This window comes from Neomonachus schauinslandi, chromosome 9 (assembly GCF_002201575.2).
Source record: "Neomonachus schauinslandi chromosome 9, ASM220157v2, whole genome shotgun sequence".
Taxonomy (NCBI): Eukaryota; Metazoa; Chordata; class Mammalia; order Carnivora; family Phocidae; genus Neomonachus; species Neomonachus schauinslandi.
The window spans coordinates 43706986-43726259 of NC_058411.1; the positions used below are offsets into that span (position 1 = coordinate 43706986).

The window sequence follows — 19274 nt, forward strand, 5'->3', positions numbered from 1 at the left end:
ACCAACAAGTTAACAATGTGCTTTAGGCCAGGCTCCATGGGGTTACATATCCAACTCTTCAAAATCAATTCTAGAACTCAACATTGAGTGCCCAGGTTGAGAAGGAAGCTAGAAAATGGCCCGAGTGGGACTCACTCCAGTGTCCTCAACTGGTTGTGGGAATTAATTCTCCATGTTGACAAAAATAGGGAACCAACCCAAGTCTATATTGATCCTTCAGACCATAAATATAATCCTACCTTGTAAACACAAAGAGGCAAAAACGAAGCTGTCCGGTCACTAATGGGCCAAGTCGAGTAGCTCATGGCAGAGCAGGTACCAAGAAGCAGGTACCAAGAAGCACTCAGCTTGGGCGGCACAACTCAGGGCCCACGTGCAGGAAAAGGAGCTACTTGCTGACCAACCGCTTGCCTGGCTTTCTTAGGTCTTAGAGGAAGACTGGTTTGGAACCTTCACAGGGCATGTAATGGCAGCAAGGGGCAAATCATCTGGAAGACAGGACTCGGGCAGCCAGTGTCCCAGCACTTACACACTGTTCGTGGCCCCACCTTCCCCCTGCATGGGCACAACTGGACTTCTCATGCAGTAGACGGCATGCCTGCATCGACTTAAATCCACTCCCTTGCCACCTTTCATTCACCAGACCCCAACTGAGCCCTACAGGGAGCCAAGACCTAAAATGAATACAGCAGAATCCTTGCCCTAAGATGCTTACCATTCCTGGGTCCCATACAGTGTGAGCAGGCTGCCAGGACTGGGAGCTGTGGGAACATTGTGTGTGTGTGTGTGTGTGTGTGTGTGTGTGTGTGTGTGTGTCCTTTCTCTATGCCAGGTTCCCAAGGAAGGGTCCAGCTTCACAGTTTGGGAGTTAGTTGCAAAAAGGACAGTGAAGGGGTCCCTGGGTGGCTCAGTTGGTTAAGCACCTGCTTTCAGCTCAGGTCATGATCCCCGGGTCCTGGGATCGAGCCCCACATTGGGCTCCCTGTTCGGCGGGAAGCCTGCTTCTCCCTATCCCACTCCCCCTGCTTGTGTTCCTGTTCTCGCTGTGTCTCTGTCAAATAAATACTAAAAAAAAAAAAAAAAAAAAAATAAAAGCATGTGGAAACATTTTCAGTATTAAAGATCAGTGTTGAAAAGTCTGTCCCAGTGACCATTCTAATCTTCTCTTTTCCTTTTCCACCAGACATCTTGAGAAGTCTCCACACTTCCTTCCCTGATGGCCTTCTCACCCATTCACACTCCCTGGTTCATGGGTTTTCTTTCTGTCCCTCCATTCTCCTGGAGACTCTCCTCACCGTGGCTACCAGTGACCTCTGGTGGCCGATTCCAGGGGGCGGTGTTGAGTCCTCATTGTATGGGACACATTCGCGGCCCCTGATGGGATTCCCTCCTTCAAACACTCTCTCTGACCCTCGGGGTGGTTCAGCCTCTGGCATCGTTTGGTCCCTCCATCTTCTGGTGCCCCTCGGGGTCTGTTCTCAGCTCTTACCACTCAACACACACTTCTGGGGAACCAACCGCCATTTCCACACAGATGACCCACAGTGAGTCTTTCAAACCCTGTGGACTCTAGCATCGTCCTTGTGGCCACTAACTTGCCTTTTCCGCTGCAGTGTCCCATAGGCACCTCAGACAATCTGTCCAGCTAAACTCCACTTCTCCCACCCTGGCAACTCCTCCTATATTTTCTGTTCCCAAATGGCACGGCACCTGGGTCGATGCCTGGACTTCCGCTAAATGACCTCTCTTGTCCCTCTCCACCCTCACGGCCCCCACCTTAGCTCCAGGGCCCGCCAAGGCTGGCTCTAGGCTCCTACGGAGTCTCCAGCCCGTGCTGGCCCCTCCATGCTCTCCCCCCTCCTCACACCTGCAGAGCGCTGTGTCTCATCCCAGGAAGATCCCCCCACCTGCCTCGGTGATGGCGCTGATCACAGGGGATTGTGAGGGCACCGCTGTGTCTGTGTGACATGTCTGTGTCACAATGCACATCCGAGCTCCCCAAAGGCAGGAACCAGGTATTTCTGTATTACTCACGGTTAGTCTCCAGTGGATGGGGATAAATCTAGTCCAAGGCAGCTGCTTAGTACGTATTCAGTGAATGAGTGGAAGAGCTCTGGACCTAGAGCTTACCTGCAGCAACTACTGATTATGAACTAGCCACGGGCGGGGTCGCAGCTATCTCCTTAGAAATCTCTGGGTTCTATGTGAGGTAAGAATGCTGTAGGCAGGGGCCTGATGACAGCATTTGCAACAGCATAATCAGCTCGGGACCTCTGGGAATGCCATAGAAAGGGCTGGTGTGAGTCTGTGGCTGGTGGCCTAAGTGGTAACACAGTAGGGTCAAATCCCTCCCTCCAAGAGCAGGAGGGCCCTGGGTCCCAGAGGAGAGAGAACAGAGCCAAGGGGCTGAGTCCTCAGGGGGTGCTGAGGCTCCCCACCCCCAGGCCATCAGCTCCTGAAGGGAGGACCACACAGGTGTCGGAGCTCAGGTGTTCTGAAGCAAGCTCACGGTGCCGGTCTGGGAGAGACACAAGCTTTCTTCCCCAAAGATGCCAAAATAAACTCATTACTGCTCTTTTCTTGGCCATTAGCTGCCCTCAGATATTGTATTACTTTTGTCCTCTTTTTAACAATTCCCATTCCAGTGAGCCGGGCAGAAGGTGTTTTTATGGAATTAATACTATTCGAGGCGTGAAATGGCAATGGACTCCTCAAAGGCGAGAGAGAAAGTCAGCGACACGTCCAGGCACCTGTGACACCTTGCTGCCCTTGTGTTTCCACACTGAGTTGGCCCAAGGCCACGGGGAGTAGAGCTAACAGTAGTTCCATCTCTGTCTCTCGGGTCGGTGCGTTTCCTCAGTGACAAAGTTCCTGGGAGTTCCTGAAGGATGCTCCAGAGATAAAGGGGGATGATCACTCTTTCACCATAACACTCAGCAATCTAGTCCTTAGGGAGAACACTTCCCGAGCTTTCTAACAGAGGCGAAAACTGACCTTTTGCATAGTCCCCAAAAGAGAATGGGTTCTTATGTTAAAGATGGCAATAATCACTGTTAGACAAACTGCTTGGTAAATAAAACAGAATTAAGAACAACAGCCTCGGGTTCAGTTGGATAGGTCGTTTGTCATTTGGGATTCACTTTAATTAAGGGTGGGCCTTTGAGCACGGATGTGCCATGTGAGTAGCCTCTACCCATCTGTCGATCCCAAGGCTTTCAAAGCCACCTTCCTTATAAAGTTATATATGCATATTCTATATATATTACTTGATATTTTATGTGATATGCATTAAATGTAACTTTATATATTCTATGTAAAATTATATACACACATCTTTATAAATCAGCAAAGAAAAACTCTCATTGCACTAAAATGTTGACATGCTCACACAACTTGTGTTAGGCCCACCTAGCTCCATACTCTGTTCCCTTCCAAAGGCACCCTGGGATTACTGGACGACATGACCACTTAGGCTGTGCAGGTAGCATGTGCCCACGGAGCTTCCGGCCCACCAATCCCAACCACCTCCCAACAGCAGTGCTTGCACAAGAATCCCAGCTTGGGGCAGAGGCAGCACAGGAACGAGGCTTGCTCTCCTCTGCACCTTAGATGAAATCATAAAGTTACCAAGTCCCCAAAATGATACCAGTACGAGGGCAATGTCTGGATACAAAGATAGGAAGAGAACCTGTTTAGGCAGTGAAAAAAAGGGACAGTAGCAGCTGATAAGGGCTTATCAGCCAAATGATTCTGATTCCCTCTATTGAAGCTGGAGTCTACTGGGATGGCCAGTCACAGGCTGCCTGGACCCAGGCAATAAGTATATGTCAGTGGTCAGGTTCCATAGAAGTGTGGATAACCAGGAAACTTTCACTTCAAAATCCTTTCATTTTTTTCTGCCTTTGGTAAGGAAACAAGGCGGAACACTCTATAAGGTCTGCCAATGACACCTTCAGCTGAGACTTTTCCCATCATGGCGGCAGAGATATGCCCTCCCCTGGTGATCACTCACCCTTTCCAAAGACTTCAGGAGGTTTTGTCTTTCTTTGAGCTTCTGAATACTGATGACAATTTTGTGTCTTGCACCTTTGGTAACATTCTGTAATTAAATAAAAGTTAATTTAAAAACATATTTTTAAGAATCAGTTTAGAGACTCCTGGAGGCTATTTAGTACTTTACTGTCTTCTTGGTTCCTATGTCTGTGGACTAGTAAATATCCATTTGTCTCTCTCTTCAGTCCCCTCTGTCATAAACCTCTCCTTACTAAATGTTCTGACTACATCTGGCTATACATTTACCTGTGTACTTCGGCTGTGACCTTTAGGAGAGAAAAGAGAGAGAGACAGAGCTAGAACAGCAAATTACCCACCCAGCATGAAATTTCTTCACAGTCTTAAATGATCATTTTAAAGTCATACATCCCTCTTTCTCCATATTGTCATTTCAGTCCCACCCAGGTTGCTTGAAGGTTCCAATCCCATACAGAGCTTCATTGTTTTCTCCAACCTTTCCTAGGTTTTCCCATCTCTGAAGTCTGATACGGTTCTCACCGGGTGCCAAACAACACAGGGCCGTTTTGGGCAGTTTGCAGGTCATCTTTGGTCTCCATAAGGAAAACCAGAATATAAAAGAACCTAAAACTCAATTCAGTCATCACTTGAGCTAAATGATTAGAATTCACAGTTACGGCTGTGGATTTTGGCTTAACTGTGTGCAATGGTGAGCCCAAGGATTTAGGTCAATGCTTGTTGACTAGAGATACTGCAAAGTTCCAAAAAGGAGGTCCTTTCTTAAGTCAGGTCTCTAAGACAAACTTCTGGTGACTTCTTGCAGCAATTCATAGAATTCCTCTTACAGAAGGAAAAGATGGGAACACCAGAGACATCCCCTTCAGAGATATTAACACTCAAGGGACAACTGAACTCACTCTCTAAGATGAAGTGCTGGGGGCAGATTTCCGTTTAGCCTTGACTTTGGGTTCAAGTGAATTAAATTACTCTGAAAAGTTTGTTCTGGCCTCTGGCTTTGCCTTCTCTGTCAATTATGTCTTGTTTTTTCCCAAGTCAAATAACTGAGGACTTAGATTTTTTTTCCCCTCGACTCGGACCCAAACACAAAAAATGCTCTTAGAAGTTCCATCAATCCCTGGGATCTCAAGGGGCAATCGAGATCCAAAAAGTGGTGGGAGAAGTGTTAGGAAGTTGAAATTAGTGCTTTTCATTCTCCGAGAATGTGCAGTGACTTTGGGCTTTGTCTTGCATCTCAATACTCGTATTCAGCCAGGCCTGCAGAGGTTAATTAACTGAAGGTGCAGTGGGAAACCAGCACCTGCTGGGAGGTATGAGTCCAGGGCAGTACTGCCCCAAATGGTACAATCTCCTCTTCCTGCAAGGGAAATACTATTAGCCTGTTCAGACCATTAATTCTTTTAAATTGTTGCTCAAAGGAAACTGAGGTCAATTTGAAACATGCAAATGGCATTTTATTTTTTTATTTTATTTATTTTGCAAATGGCATTTTAAACAAGAGAAACAAACACATCGGTCAGATCTAGTTACTCGAGCACAGCATGGTAGGAAACATGTTTGGTTTTGGGGGGTCTGTTGACTGGCCTAGCCTTGGGGAAAGACGCCTGAGAAGGAAGGGGGAACTTTGTTCTTTGATGGCACCCAGAAGGGAAATGAAACCTGACACCTGGGGTTATCCCATTCTCTGTGACGGTCCCGTGTTATGCAAGGCAGTTAGAAGAAAAAGTGTCTTGCACAACTTACTCCAGTCTCAACTAAGTCCAGTCTGAACACGTTTTTGGAAAAGTGTTGGGGAAGGTCTGAGGCATGACCTGGTGCTTCTACCCACTAACTACTAGAAGTTAGCTGATTTGTAACCGGACTGGACAACAAACAACCAATCTGGCATTGTCCAAACCACCCTTAGTCGGACAGATGGAGGGAGGGGGCAGGGAAAGCAAAGGCTGGAACACAGACTCTTTGAGGCCTTGGTCAAATGTTCCTTCTAGGCCATTCCACCTTGAACTTAGAACCTTTTTCATAACACTCTCTCCTGAGCTGTATTTGCCTTGCAGTTATGTGCTGGTCCCCCGCCTCCTACTGGATGCTGAAGACAAGAACCCAGCCTTACTCACCATGTAATGCTGGCCAGCACCTAGCAGGTCGTAGAACAAGGCAAGCTACTGGGTGGGGATAGGTATGGGTCCAAACAAGGTCTGTCTTGGGCGGGAACTTCAGGTTCCACCTGGGGCACCTTCTCAGGGGATGGTCACTGGCAGCACTTACCTGAGCCTCCAGCTGGCACTCAGTGAGGGCCATCATTTCCTCGTAGGTCATCTGGGAGAAAAGCGCAGCATACTTGTGCAGGCGGAGGCTTTTTAACCAGGCCGGAACATCTGTGGTGCAAGATGTGCAAGAGATGGGGAGAGAAATTGAACGGGAACAAGAGATGACAAAAGATGTGGGAATAGAGAAGAAAAGGAGGGTGATGGTCAGAGGGGGAAAAAAGAAGAAAAAAACCCTTTATGTTACTAGTTGTTCAATTCCATTTTGGCAGCAAATTATGGACTTCGAAGTCTTGGTCTAGCCCTGACATTCCCACTGTCAGGCTCCCTTATTCTACTTTAGACTAGGGGTTGCAAACTTGGGGTCCATGGGCTGCAGGGCATATAGGAATTCCCTAGAATTATACCCCAATTTGTGGATATATGAGTAGTTTTCTGGACAGAAGTCACCATAGCTTCCATAAGGTTCTCAAAGGGGTTCATGACCGAAAACATGGCAAGGAACCACTGCTTTGGCCAGACTACTTCATTACTGATTTGGGAAGAACTGACTTAGAATGTTAAAACTACATATGATGAGTCTTCATCTCCAAGATTTCCTTCTAGGTTCAGTGTAGCTCTCCACATGCTCTTTCTGCCACTTCCACAGGAAGAGCTCACCCAGGCAACCGTGGAAGTCCATGGGTGGAGTTGCTGTCATTCTTAGCCTAATCCTTCTTCTGCTTTCCTATGCCCCAGCGGGAAAATAAGGGCATCCTAGACTCCAAAACTATCACTCCAGTGTGTGTGTGTGTGTGTGTGTGTGTGTTTGTGCCCCTGCTGACCATTTCTCCAGGCTATGGAATGTGTCTGGATGTGTCTCAGACCTTTTCCTTGAATAGCAACCACAAATATACCAGGACTGGAAAGGCCCAAAGATTGGCTAGATCATAGGATAATAGAATTTCCAAAGCATATCTGAAATAAGCCCACATTTTGGATTCTAGAGTTGGGAAAATTAAATAGTAACTGTATCAAAATCCATGAAAACTATCACCTTGCTAAGTTCAACCAAAACAAAGCACTTGCCCCTGCTCTTTTGATTCAGAGTTTTTGAGCTAATAAGATCTTTGAGAATTCTCCAGAATCACCTTCCCTGACCCTTCGCTCATTTTACAGATGGCAAAGTTAAGTCATTGTCTAAGTCACGGAGCAAGTATGTGGTAAAATGGGGACTAGAACCAGGCCTCCCAACTCCTGGCCTTTTCCTGCCTTGTAGCAACTTTTTGTGAGATGAGGACCAAACAGCCCATCAATGGTAGGGCTGGATAAACAATGACTTCAAAGTACTCTGAAATGTTGAAGCACTGGATAAATGTTATTCATGTTTCCTACAAAGTATTATCCATTACTAACCATGTTGATTACAAGATACTGTCTGTTGCACCAAGTGCTTTATTCTGAAGCACTGACAAACACTCCAGAATAAGTGGGAAACTTCCAATTTCCAATTTTTAAAGTAGTTAACTGGGATTGATGAAAGAAACCTGGCCTACTCTGAAATCAGGCCCGGCCTCCCCGGGGAAACCCAACCTAGGCTTATGGAATGTGGGTGTTCAATGATCTCCCGAAATTCGAAGATTACAAGGGGAGGGTGGGCCTGGTGAGTTTACCTCTTGATCTGCAGTATTGTGAAGGCTGAAGAAGGGGAACCTCTAAAGAAATAGAATTGGCTATCCAATACCATTTGAACACCAAACTCAGTCATCTCAGGCAAGAGATCACTTGATTCTGTGCTTCGAGGCCCTTCGTTCTACCATGACAAGCAGAGAGTCCCTCTGGGACCATCAGGAACCACAAAGAGAAAAGGCTTCCCCAGGCACATAGTATCAACCACTTATGTCCTCCTTGACTCAAACTGTGGTTGCACAGAGTCCGGGCCCTTCCAGCTCAGGCTCTGGCGCTTTCCCTCCTGTGACATCCTGCACCCATTTTACCAGACTTTATTCTCCACCACGTTTTGTTGTTGAAACAATGCTAATCTTTCTGCAGAGTGAGCAGCAAAAACTACAGCTCTGGCTTTGGGGCCAGTGACTTGTTAATGCTTTGGCACCAGGTTTCATGTTGACTACTCACATCTTTGAAAAGTCCCAAGTTGCTGCTCGGAAAACTCAGTGGATCATGGTTCAGTGAAGTCTGGGCAACCCCACAGCACACTTGGGCACAATTTGTCACAGAGAGTACGGAGCATCTCATGGGCCAGACTTTTCACCGGTGCCCTATAGTTTCATCATGTAAAAGCCACTCACGATAAAACAGAATCCTGAGCTACTAAATCATGTTGTAAATGGGTATTTTATAAGCCAAGAGGACAATATGGTGTTTTAAGAGTTGGGGAGAGTGGGGTGCAAATCTTGGCTCAGTGAGACTAGTAGTCCAGTCAGTACTAGCTCCTTTCTAGAAAAGATTTGGACAACCAGAATTCCTGTTAGAGGGATGAAAGAGCCTGCCTCACCCATATAGTGAAAATGTGGGCCACTGGGAGTTGTTTTCCTACAAAAGGTTCCTACACAACTTCACAACACGGTGAGTAGGCCTTCCCGAGAAGCTATTTCTAGATGTGTTCCTGGGCGATGTAAGCTCCTCTTGGCCATTTTTCCCCAAGGCAGGCACATGTTCTCTGCTTGTACAGCAAGTATCTCCGAGCCTCGCTCGGTGCTGCAAGCTGAAAGGGCTCTCCTTCCTCAAACATGAACAAAGAAGAGCAAATCCCAGTTCTTAAGAACATAGCCTACTTTTACCCCCTGGCTGGAGATAAGGCACCTTCCTTTGCCAGGGATTAAAACAAAACTCTCTTAAAAGGGAAACAAACCAGAGAAGTGAGCACCTGCACCATTTCACTCCTCCCAAGCCAGGAATTCCGATGACTGGGATGCTAGATTCTGTTAAGATGCTACCCAGAGATGAAGTCTAACTAAAAGTTCAGATCTTTTCCCATGGTTCAAGTGCCACAGGGTTGGATGCAAAGCTGAGGACCACCTCGCATAACCTCAGACATTGTTTCTTCATCCTGCAGATCTGTGGCTATGTTTGAAAGAAAAGACAAGCAGGGGTGTTTCTTGAAGGAACTGATACGTGACTGGCGGCATGCATGCCTCCTGGCTGCCCACCTCTGGGGGCACACAGCTATTTAGCCTCAACTGGGCTGCTTCTGATGGACTTGCCAATGGAGGTTCCAGACTAGAAAGTCATTCTCTTATGCAGTGTGAGAAAGATTAAGATGCTTTTGCTATATGCCAGGTTGACTTCCTTGTCACGTGTGGGCATCCTGATATTTGCCCACTCAACGTTTGTTGAATGCTTACTCTGGGGGCCATGCATGTCCCTGCCATCAAGGAACTTTTAATCCAGAATGGCTGACTCACACAATACATTTATAATAGTTGCAGGACAAGTGCTAGGTCAACTCCACGTTCTAAGTGGGCACAGAACAATGAGCATTTTGGTTTCCCTTGGGGAGTGAGGGATAGCTTCACAGTGGCGGCAGCCTTGGAATCACTGGGCAGACCATACTGAGGAAGCCTCTGCCGAAGCAGGAACAGCATATTAGCAGAGCACAGAGCCAAGAGAGCATCTGGGGCCAAGCAAACACTTGGGTGAGTGTTAGAGAATGGCTAGTAACAAGGTGGGGCACCTAGGCAGGGGTGCGAAGATTGAGATCTGTAATGATGAAACAAAGAGGACAGACCTCGTCTTTGGGTGATGCGGAGCTGTTGAAATCTGAGCAGCAAAGGCACAATCAGATGAGGATGTTAGAAAGATGATGGCTGTCAGTGTAAAGGCTGGACTGGAGGATGTGGGAGGGGAGGCCAGGAGATGAACTGAAGCCCTTGGAGATGGCTTGGAAGGGCAGTGGCGAGAAAAAGGATATACATGGGTAGTATTTGAAGACCAGGGAAGAATAGGGAGTAAGAGTGAGACTGGTGGTTCTTCTGATTCAAGCTTGGTTAAGACAGAAAGTATAGGGGAGCCGCAGGTTTGGGGTGACAAGGGAGAGATGGTGAGCTCCACTTCATGTCAGTGGAGTATCACTGCCTTTGAGCCATCTAGCTGGAGAAGTCAACCGGACAAGATCTCTGAAGAGAGGTCTGAGCAGGAGAACTTGTCAGCAGCGCATGGTAGTGGCTTTAAGCCATGGAAGTGGGTGAGATCACTCAGGGAAAGAGCATGGAGTGAGAACAGGGGTGAGCCAAGATAGAGCCCTAGGAGCATGAGGCATTTAGGGGAAGGTGTGGGAAGAGAAGCCCATGAAGAAAATTGGGAAGAGAAAGCTGAAGGGTACGAGGTTTCTGGGAGAAAGCACCACCATCCATGTGCAGATGATGGGTCCCTGTACACAGTGTCCATCCTTCATGAGCCTTCTTCTAGATCTTGCTGCAGTCCACAGTGGTTTATCTTTCTATACACTCATCTTTCATATGCTCTGTGTTTAGCTGCTGATCTTTACCACTGGGATCAATTTCCAATTATGTTGATTTCTATTTCCCTTTTAGAGTTTGGGCAAACCAGCCACAGAGAGGCTTTGTGGCGCATACAACAGCTCACACAGAAGCTGGGCTCCAATTAGAATTCGAGTTGCTTTTTTCAAATATTTGCCGCTGGAATGGCTGCTTATACTATTCAACAGGCCATGTGGCACCTGCCTCGCAAACAGAGAGGCTCCACGAGAGTGAAAGACGGATCCGATACTGCAGAAGGGCCCAATGTGGGAAGCCTTGCAAGGGCAGGGAGTAAGGCATCCCTGGAAGAGAGAGACATGAGCAGCCTTGGTTTCCACAAGAAGCTTCACCTGTGGTGGTCCTGGTACCTGCAGACAGAACAGCAACTTCCATTCACCACAGAGAGCCGGGCTACTCTCAGACAACTCTCTGTCTCTTCCCAAGATACAAGTGCATCCTTGGTCTTTGAGGGAGAGAAGAGGAAACCAACTGAGGGGTAAGAAGAGACGAACTCTTCAGCGTTGAAATGCGAGGGCAAAGATTCCTTTCAAAAACAAAGCAGGAGTCTAGGAACGGTACCATTTTACGGAAGCCTGTCTCCAGGCCTCCGAGCAAAAGAAAGATGCGCCTTGGTCTCTGGTTCCTGGGAGCTGTGAGTGCACTCCTCAATCCTGGGAAACGTCAGTGGTGGCCTCCAGGAGGGGTTCACGTTGATGGGGAGTCTGTGTGGGTCTCGGGAGGGACAGTTTGAGTAAAATATCCACTTAGACTTTCGGATACAAACATAGGCACTAAATTTCTCAATGTTTCCGTGAGCTGTGACACTCCTAAGTGGTGTTCTACACGCAGCTTGCTCTGCATCGTGAAATGGCGGCTGGGTTCCACGTAGAAAGCTGCCCTCTGCACGCCTGCACAGCTCTTCAAGCACCGCGGCTGAAGACCCGTGCTTGGTAAGGAATGGCAGTGAAAGACTCATGATCTTTAGAATTTGGGAGAATCCCGGAAACTTGCCTTTCAGACAATGGGCCTCTGGCCTACCTGAGAAGAGGGGGCACGATCTGAGCCCCTGAGGACCTATCCATGCAGGTTATATGCTGGCATTTGGGAATAAAGAAAGAGAAGTGAATTTACTAACTCCTGGCCTTTTAAGTTAGATGAATTCAAGACAGCGTCTAGAAAGTCAACATTCGGAACATGGTGGCTTGTTCCCATGACAGCTGTGCTGAGAAGGGTCCCGGCCACACTCTCACTCCATCACTCACACCCTCAGAAATGCTGGATTCACCACTTTTCTCACAAAGGTTTCTCACGGGGTTCTTCATCTTAAAAACGATCACACTTCTCGATAATTTTTCTAATCGAATACTAAGACAGGCAGAGAAGTTCAAAGGTTTACATTTCAAAAACAACTCGAGAGTCTGCTTCTCCCTCTGACCCTCCCCCCTCTCATGCTCTCTTTATCTCATTCTCGCTCTCAAATAAATAAATAAAATCTTAAAAAAAAAAAAAACACAACTCGAAACCCCAAACTGGCTACTTCAGAACAGGCAATGCATTTCCTTTGCTGTGGGGAAAAAAAGTTTACTTCAGTTTCATCTAAGACTCCCTAGAAAAGGCAACCAAGCCTGTTTTCCCAGTCCCTGGTCCCCTCCAATCTTAAGGGCTAGGTTTCTCTCAAGGTGACTGGAGCCATAGGTTTCTTTGAACCTGTATGATGTCTGTATACAATGTAACAGTTTCAACTACCTCTACGACTTGTACCGACAGAACGCCACCCATCGTAAGTTCACCCAGTCAATGTGCACTCCTAACGGTGAGGCTGGAGCTCAGATCAAGAGAAACAGCCCCCGCCCTCTACCCCTCTCACCCTGACAACTGTGACGACAAAGTCATGGAGCTTCTCACTCTTAGGAACCCAAATCTATGGGCCTTACTAGCCAGAAATCCGGAATGGAGGCCCCCCCACGAGCCTCCCCACGGGCAGGCGGAATGCTAGCCTGCGCAGGTGAGGGGAGGAGCCCGGGCCAGGGAAGAACACGGTGCACCGAGGTCTGGCACAGCTCCTGCGCTGGAGTGTCCTACGGGTCCCCAGACTCGCCATGCCCCACACGGGCCCCGGATCTGTTTCTTCTCCTCTATGCTCTTTGCTACAGACAACACCGCGGGCTCTCCAGCTGTCCCCGGCAAGAACCTGGGCTTCGTCCTAAATTCCTCTGGCTCCTGCACTCTCTACTTTCAACTAGTGCCCATTCAATTCCGAGCTCTCTCAATTCTCTCTCACGCAGACCACGCCCACACACTCCTTGGAATCATTCTCGTGCCGCTTACACCTTGGTCCCACCTCCTCCTTTTCCTCCTCAGTTACTAAATAGCCCCCACCTCTCAGCAGGCTTCCAGGTCCAGATGCCCTGCTCCTCCTCCCCTCCTACACCCTGCCCCCACTTCCACTAGGGTCCGATTGCCCATGAGCAAAGGTAAGCAGGTCGTTCTGCTGCTAAATGCCCTCGACAGCTTCTATCAAAGTCAAATCACAAAGCCTAGCGTTTGGCTTTCTCTTCTCCAGACTCCTCTCCCGTGAGCTTTTCACCGTCAAGCTATAGGAGGTACTCGGTCAATCTGTCTTATCACCATGCTTTCATGCATCCTTTTCCCCCTGCACAGAATGCCCTTCCCTTTATATATTTGGCTAACTTGTAATTGGGCTCCAAGACTCAGGTCCAGGCCTCTCCTCCTCAGGAACTTTCCTTGACTTCTCTCCACTTTGCATCAGGGCCCTCCTCGGTGCCTACCCTGACCCAGGGCAAGTCTCCAAAGACAAGACATTTTCACAGCTGTGCACCTGCATCAGGTACCTGTTTGTGGCTCATGTGATGGGGACTCCCTTCAGGCAGGTGCCATCTCTTTCTTCTCTGTCTCCCCAGTAACTAGTCCAAAGCCTCTCTCAGCAGGTGCTTAAAAGCCAACTGACTTGATGAGGACTAAAGTGAAACCTACGAACCAGTCTTTCTTCCCTTCTCTCTGCTCCCATAAACACAGCCACACCACTCATCGACAGCCCTGGCCTTTTGAGAAGTCTTTGGGTGTTGTGTCTATACATTATTTCTGAGGACATGATGCTAGTATGAGGGGCAGATGTGCTTCCTCCACCAACGGACTTCTGCTCTTCTAGGTTTTCTCCTCCTTCCTGGAAATTATGGGAATGTCTTTTTTCCTCCTCTTGGCCACCTGAAGGCTTTGCATGAGAGAAAAAGTAAGAGAGCACATTCCACTCATGTGATGCCAAGGGAAAGGAGGTTATTATAATTGAGGACCACCCCGAGAACCATGAATCTTTCCCCTGGGATAAGTCACTGTGACGTTTTTGCCAACAACGAGGACAACTGAATTTAGAAACCACAATCAGCATATCTGGGCCAAAGATGTATAACCAGTTGCCTCCACGGGGCATGTTAAGGGGGGGAAACTCTCATATTCCTGTTGTAGCCCACTTCTGTTCGTTAATTTCTCATTGAGTATCTGATCCCATTCTTGCTTTAGCCTGAGTGAGATTAGTCTGAGATCCCCACCCCGAGGGACATCCAATCTGTGCTTCGGAGCTGACTTACATCTTCAGGATGGGTATTTACTATAAAAGGAAAAACAAAGCAAAGCAGGCAGATGATGTTAATCCTCTGAGAGCACAAGCTCGTCTACTTGGGAGAGAACTCTGCCACGATCCCTGGCAGGGTGCTGACCCCAAGACAAAAAGAGGGCGAGATTGATGTTTGTGAAAAATTTAAAAAGAAGAATGCTGGGCCGTGAAGCTTTATTTCACACTCTTGACCCAAGAGGCACATTCCTAAGGGACATTCGTAGCCAAACCTGGCTAATTTGTCCAGATGAAAAGGAAGGAATAGATGAACACAGTGTTTCGGCAAGGTATGCACAGCTGTTGGCAAGAAAGATGAAATCACACTACATTAAGCTCAATTATGGTGACTTTTTATTCTTTCCCCAAGGTGCAGGGAGAGGGCTGACCTGCATCCTCTGGAGATTTGGAACTCCTCCAAATTCAGCTACAGATTCCTTGTTGTTTCTGTAAAGGAGGCTTTTAAAAAAACTTTAGAAAAATAGCAATTCACGGATGGCATCCTGAGGTGGACCAGAAAGTAGCCTAAAAGGGCTGATACTCCTGCCAAAGCACCTGGTCACACGGAAGAAGGGAGACGTGGATCCGAGAGGAAAAGCTGGCTCTTTTTAGAAGCACTTCATTTGATTTCATATTTCATTTCTCAGAAAGTATAAATTAATTTGGAAATCAACCGGTGTCTGCTCTTGGACTTGGGAATCAAATGAGAAACTCCTGGGCTGGGCTTGGTGAGGGCTGCCTCTTGGGGGCTGTCCTGGGAGGCCACCCTGTATAGTCTTTCCTGACAGACCTGAGCAGTGGCCTTCTCAAGAAGCCATCTCCAGGCACGGCTGGGGGGTGGCCTTTGGCCCCCAACATTCTGGGATGCCTCTGTTTTCGGGTGTGGACGTTTCTACGGCTTGACCTATCAGCTCAACTGCAAATATACTTTTTCCCACAAACAGAATCCTTCGTTGTGTCTCATGCTTCCTTTCAAATAGGTTTTGCCCTTTAATTTGCTAAGGACTTTATATTTTTAATCCCAATCCAATTCTTTGGGAGCAGGACAGTTTGATAGGTCAGCAGAAGGTGGGTGTATATAGGAAAGAGTCCTCTGTTTTAGCCAGTCACCAAATAGCCTGCTTTCTGACCATATCCTTTGGGCCTATAAAGAAAATCTTGGATGTAAGAGCTTATCTGTGTCACTTTCTGACTGAAGAATCTCTGAGGAGACAATTCTTATCAATTCTAAAGAAAAGAATAGAAGATGCTTACATAGGGGATAGTCCCTGAACTTTGGAATATTTTGGCTTTTATTCTAAAACAGCAATAAGAAATTTTTTCAGTTTTTCTGTCATTCATTTTTCTTTACAAACATGTTCTCATTATTCTTTTCTCACCTCAAAATGACAGCACATAATGAGCACACCTCACCTACTTTGGGAGGATGTTGAAGGTGTACATTAAAGTTGAAAGAAAGAACGAATGAATGGATGGAAGGAAGGAAGGAAGAAAGAAAGAAAAGTAAAAGGAAGAAAGGAAAGAAAGCAAACCTCTTATAACGAGACAGGACCAGCATTCCTCTCTGGGAGAGGTCTGTAACCCAGAGAACGGCCTTTCCGCAGGACCCTGCTTGCCCTTGAACACAAAGGCCAAGGCCTCCTTCCCACAGTTACCGATTAGAACCGCACATACACTTTCTTGGAAACATGCCGCCCAGACCCTCCACTTGGCCTAGGAAGAAGCTAGTCCAGAGCAATGGCTGGCCCTGCCTCCCTCGGTCCCTCAGGTACTCGGGTGCCCCAGTGACAGATTGGCCTGCTGGCTTACCTAAAGCATGGCTGAGGCTCATCTGCTACCTATCACCTGGGGCTCAGCTGCTTGAGCACATAACCATGTAGCATGAACTCAGAAATGGGTTTTGCTAGGTCTCCAAAATTATGACACATTCCCTCAAAAACTGTGAAAGAGAAAGAGGACACACATCCCCTCCCTGCCAAAATGAGCCATTGTTTGTGCTGTCTGTTAAACACCTTTAAAGACCCACTTGTATCAGCAGAAGAAAGCATCAAGACACATCCCACTCACTCTGGGCACTCACCATGGGATGGGGGTGGCATGGGGAGTACACGGGCCTGTCTGCCGCTGAGGGAGAGAATACTCAAGGAATGCACCAGGGAAGCGACTTCCCGGCAGCTTTATTCCCCTAATGGACAGGCTCCCTGCATCAGCCTGGCGCTCTCACCCTGGGTGGTCATGGGCGTCTTTCTGTGCCATGCTTCTGTGGCAGGGAGGGGACTCGGTGCAGAGCCTCCTACTTCAACACTGATCCTTCTCGAGGGAAAGGTTGGACACAGCAAAACCTCAGGACTCTGGATGCCAACAAAGAAGGCCGCTCTCAGAGCCCCACTCAGTACTGTACTCCCAGAAGCAAGGCTAGTTACTGTTTCTCCATCTAAAATTGTTATTCCTGGGTCTCTGATGAGCATCCTTCCTGAGGACTTCCCAGACTTTGAACAACGTGGTGTCTAAAAATACAAAATGCACGTATCCTCTTTGAGCCTATCGTGCGTAATTTGGAAATCTCTATATCCTGATGAGTAGCTTAAGAAGAGGATAGATTTACAGGGCAATGTACAAACATTTATTTATGCTGCGTAAGAAGGCCTTTAACACCTGTATGCAAATCCATTATCAGGCTTAAAACACTGTCAAAGATTCTCAGTGGTATTTTATTCATGTCCCTGAAACAGATGCAGAGGAAAGGGTTTAAAAGTGTCTTCGGATATCAAAGGAAAAGGGAGACAGAAAGGAAGCACGACTACAATTCTGCACTAAGAGAGACTTAAAAGAAAGATCCTGTGGTTTGTGTTGCTAAATTATTGACGGTTCCCTGGCCACGGCCAACGAGGTAGAAGGCTGGAGTAGCTCAGTGCCTTTCCAAACAGGACAGGTTGAGCAATGTATGAGCACAGTAGATCCCATCACCGTTAGCGGTGACTCATTTAATTGCCTGTAAGTCACTGCATTAAAAAAAAAAAAAAAAAGAGTGTTGACCTCTCTTGCTCTGGTTCCTGCTTCCCAGGTTTTGGCAAGATACCCTGGAAGGGGAATTGGAGCCCTTTCTGCCGTGGTCGACCCTGGAGCTCTGCAAGGGCTGAGTCAAATGCACAAGCCTGGGGAGGGGGCTGGGCTCCTCTCTTGCTGACTACCTATCTCTCTTTTTACCCTTCTGACTCCAAATAAAGGGATGGACTCTGTTCCCAGTGGTTTCTCGTTTAGTCACTCACCTTTCATACCACTACCTTCTTCTTGGAATGTGTTACGAGCAGTGTTCTGATCTTCTAAGTGTTCACTCCCACCACTTCCTGAAGAGGCTACACTGCTTTGTGGAGACAGGGGGGCATGATCGGATGGGAGGCACTGGGGTCCTCTAGCTCGTAAGTCCTCATGAGACATCCATCCATGTCCTAGAGGCTGGTTTGGCACATTCATGGGTGGGGTAAGGGACACAGATCGTTTCAAAGGGCTGTGGTGTGCCTGGCCTGAGAGAACTGGAAAAAAAAAATAAAATGAAATAGGTTATTCCCCCCACTTTAGCCTGGGCCACAGAGAACCCACAATACCTTTTAACCCTGAGAGATGATGCTAACTATCTGCCAACTCTATCAGTGGTCCCCGCAGGCTGAATACAGGCCTGGCAGGGGCCTTCCCTTCAGGGCGTTAAAAAGGATGCTGTCTGGACCTCTTGGTGGGTTGGGTTTCCCCAAGCAGGCTAAACCTACAGTGCCCACACATCTGGCCTTAGCCTCTGTGGGTCAGGATCTGGTTTTCGTTCTAACTCTAGAAATCAGGATCCGTGGCAGGAGGCCTATAAATCAGGCGAGGCTCGACAGCCTGGTAAAGTGGCCAACTGCCAAGAGCAAAAAGAACGTGTCCTGGACATTTTTTTTTTTTTTGGAAACCCCCAGAACCCGACGTTACCCATGTCATTAGGGTGGACTCCTTGAAGGGGAGAGGCAGGCTGGTCACCGTTTGGGATCTCTGCGGGGCTGAACTAGAAGGTGGACTAGGCCTTGCAGCCAGGAAGCAGGGGATCTATCAGTTCCGGAGGGGTGCGGGCTCTGCGAGGGCCGCAGTGTGGACGCGGACCTCAGGGTCTGTACGGGACACGGGCAGCCGTGTGTGAAAGGGCCGATTCTTTCCCTGGGCTTCACAGGTTAACGCCAAACTTCACACTGGAAACAGGGCCAGGTAACAAGGCCTTCATTCAGAAGCCGGTGGGGCGCTCGCAGCGAGCTGGGAACGCTTTCCCCCGCGGGTCGACGCTTCCGCGCAGTGGGCCACATCTGCGCGACCCCCGTTCTAACATTTCTTTTCCGGAAAACGAGGAAAAAGCAACGCAACTCCCATAACTAGCCAAATTAAATGGAGGTCCTTTGAGGGAGGGATTTCACCAAAATCAAAGCCGGGAGAGCCGACGTTACCCTCGGCGGGCTTTTCTGGGCGTGTAAAGTGACACAACTTTACAAAGTAAGTCTATTCATAACATTTTCTCGGCCCCGCTTCCTGACGGGTCCGGGTTGTTTTGACTGCGGCCGCGGGCACATGGAATTGAGCCACATGCATTTTTAAACATTTTTTCAGGGAAGCCATTAAGTTCCATCTCAGGCCGTATCCCCTACAGTGAGGTCTTTGCTCTCCCGGGCCCGGACAAGCACTTCTTTGCTGGTGTTAACCTGTGTTTTTTAGTAAGCAGACCTGACACCACAGTGTAAGAAGTTCTGCTCTGTGTTAGACCTAGCAGCGCCCACCCCACAAAGACCTGAGCAGCAGACTACCTTGCCCCCACTTCAAAGAGAAAGACCAGAGCCAAGACGCTGCGGGTTTCCAGAA

General features: G+C 48.0%; 1 protein-coding gene across 2 annotated transcripts in view; it reads right to left on the reverse strand.

The window, feature by feature from the left end:
- The window catches only part of SAMD4A (sterile alpha motif domain containing 4A), a 200229-nt gene that overhangs the window by 30054 nt on the left and 150901 nt on the right, over positions 1-19274 (reverse strand). The window contains exons 3-5 of one of the 2 annotated variants that reach the window (XM_021701452.1): positions 17669-17932; positions 6295-6404; positions 4013-4099 (exon numbers count right to left, since the gene is read on the reverse strand). In XM_021701452.1, the coding sequence (XP_021557127.1) occupies positions 4013-4099; positions 6295-6404; positions 17669-17932 (461 nt within the window). The remainder of the gene's footprint in view (positions 1-4012; positions 4100-6294; positions 6405-17668; positions 17933-19274) is intronic. The other variant, XM_021701453.1, reaches the window with a different exon arrangement.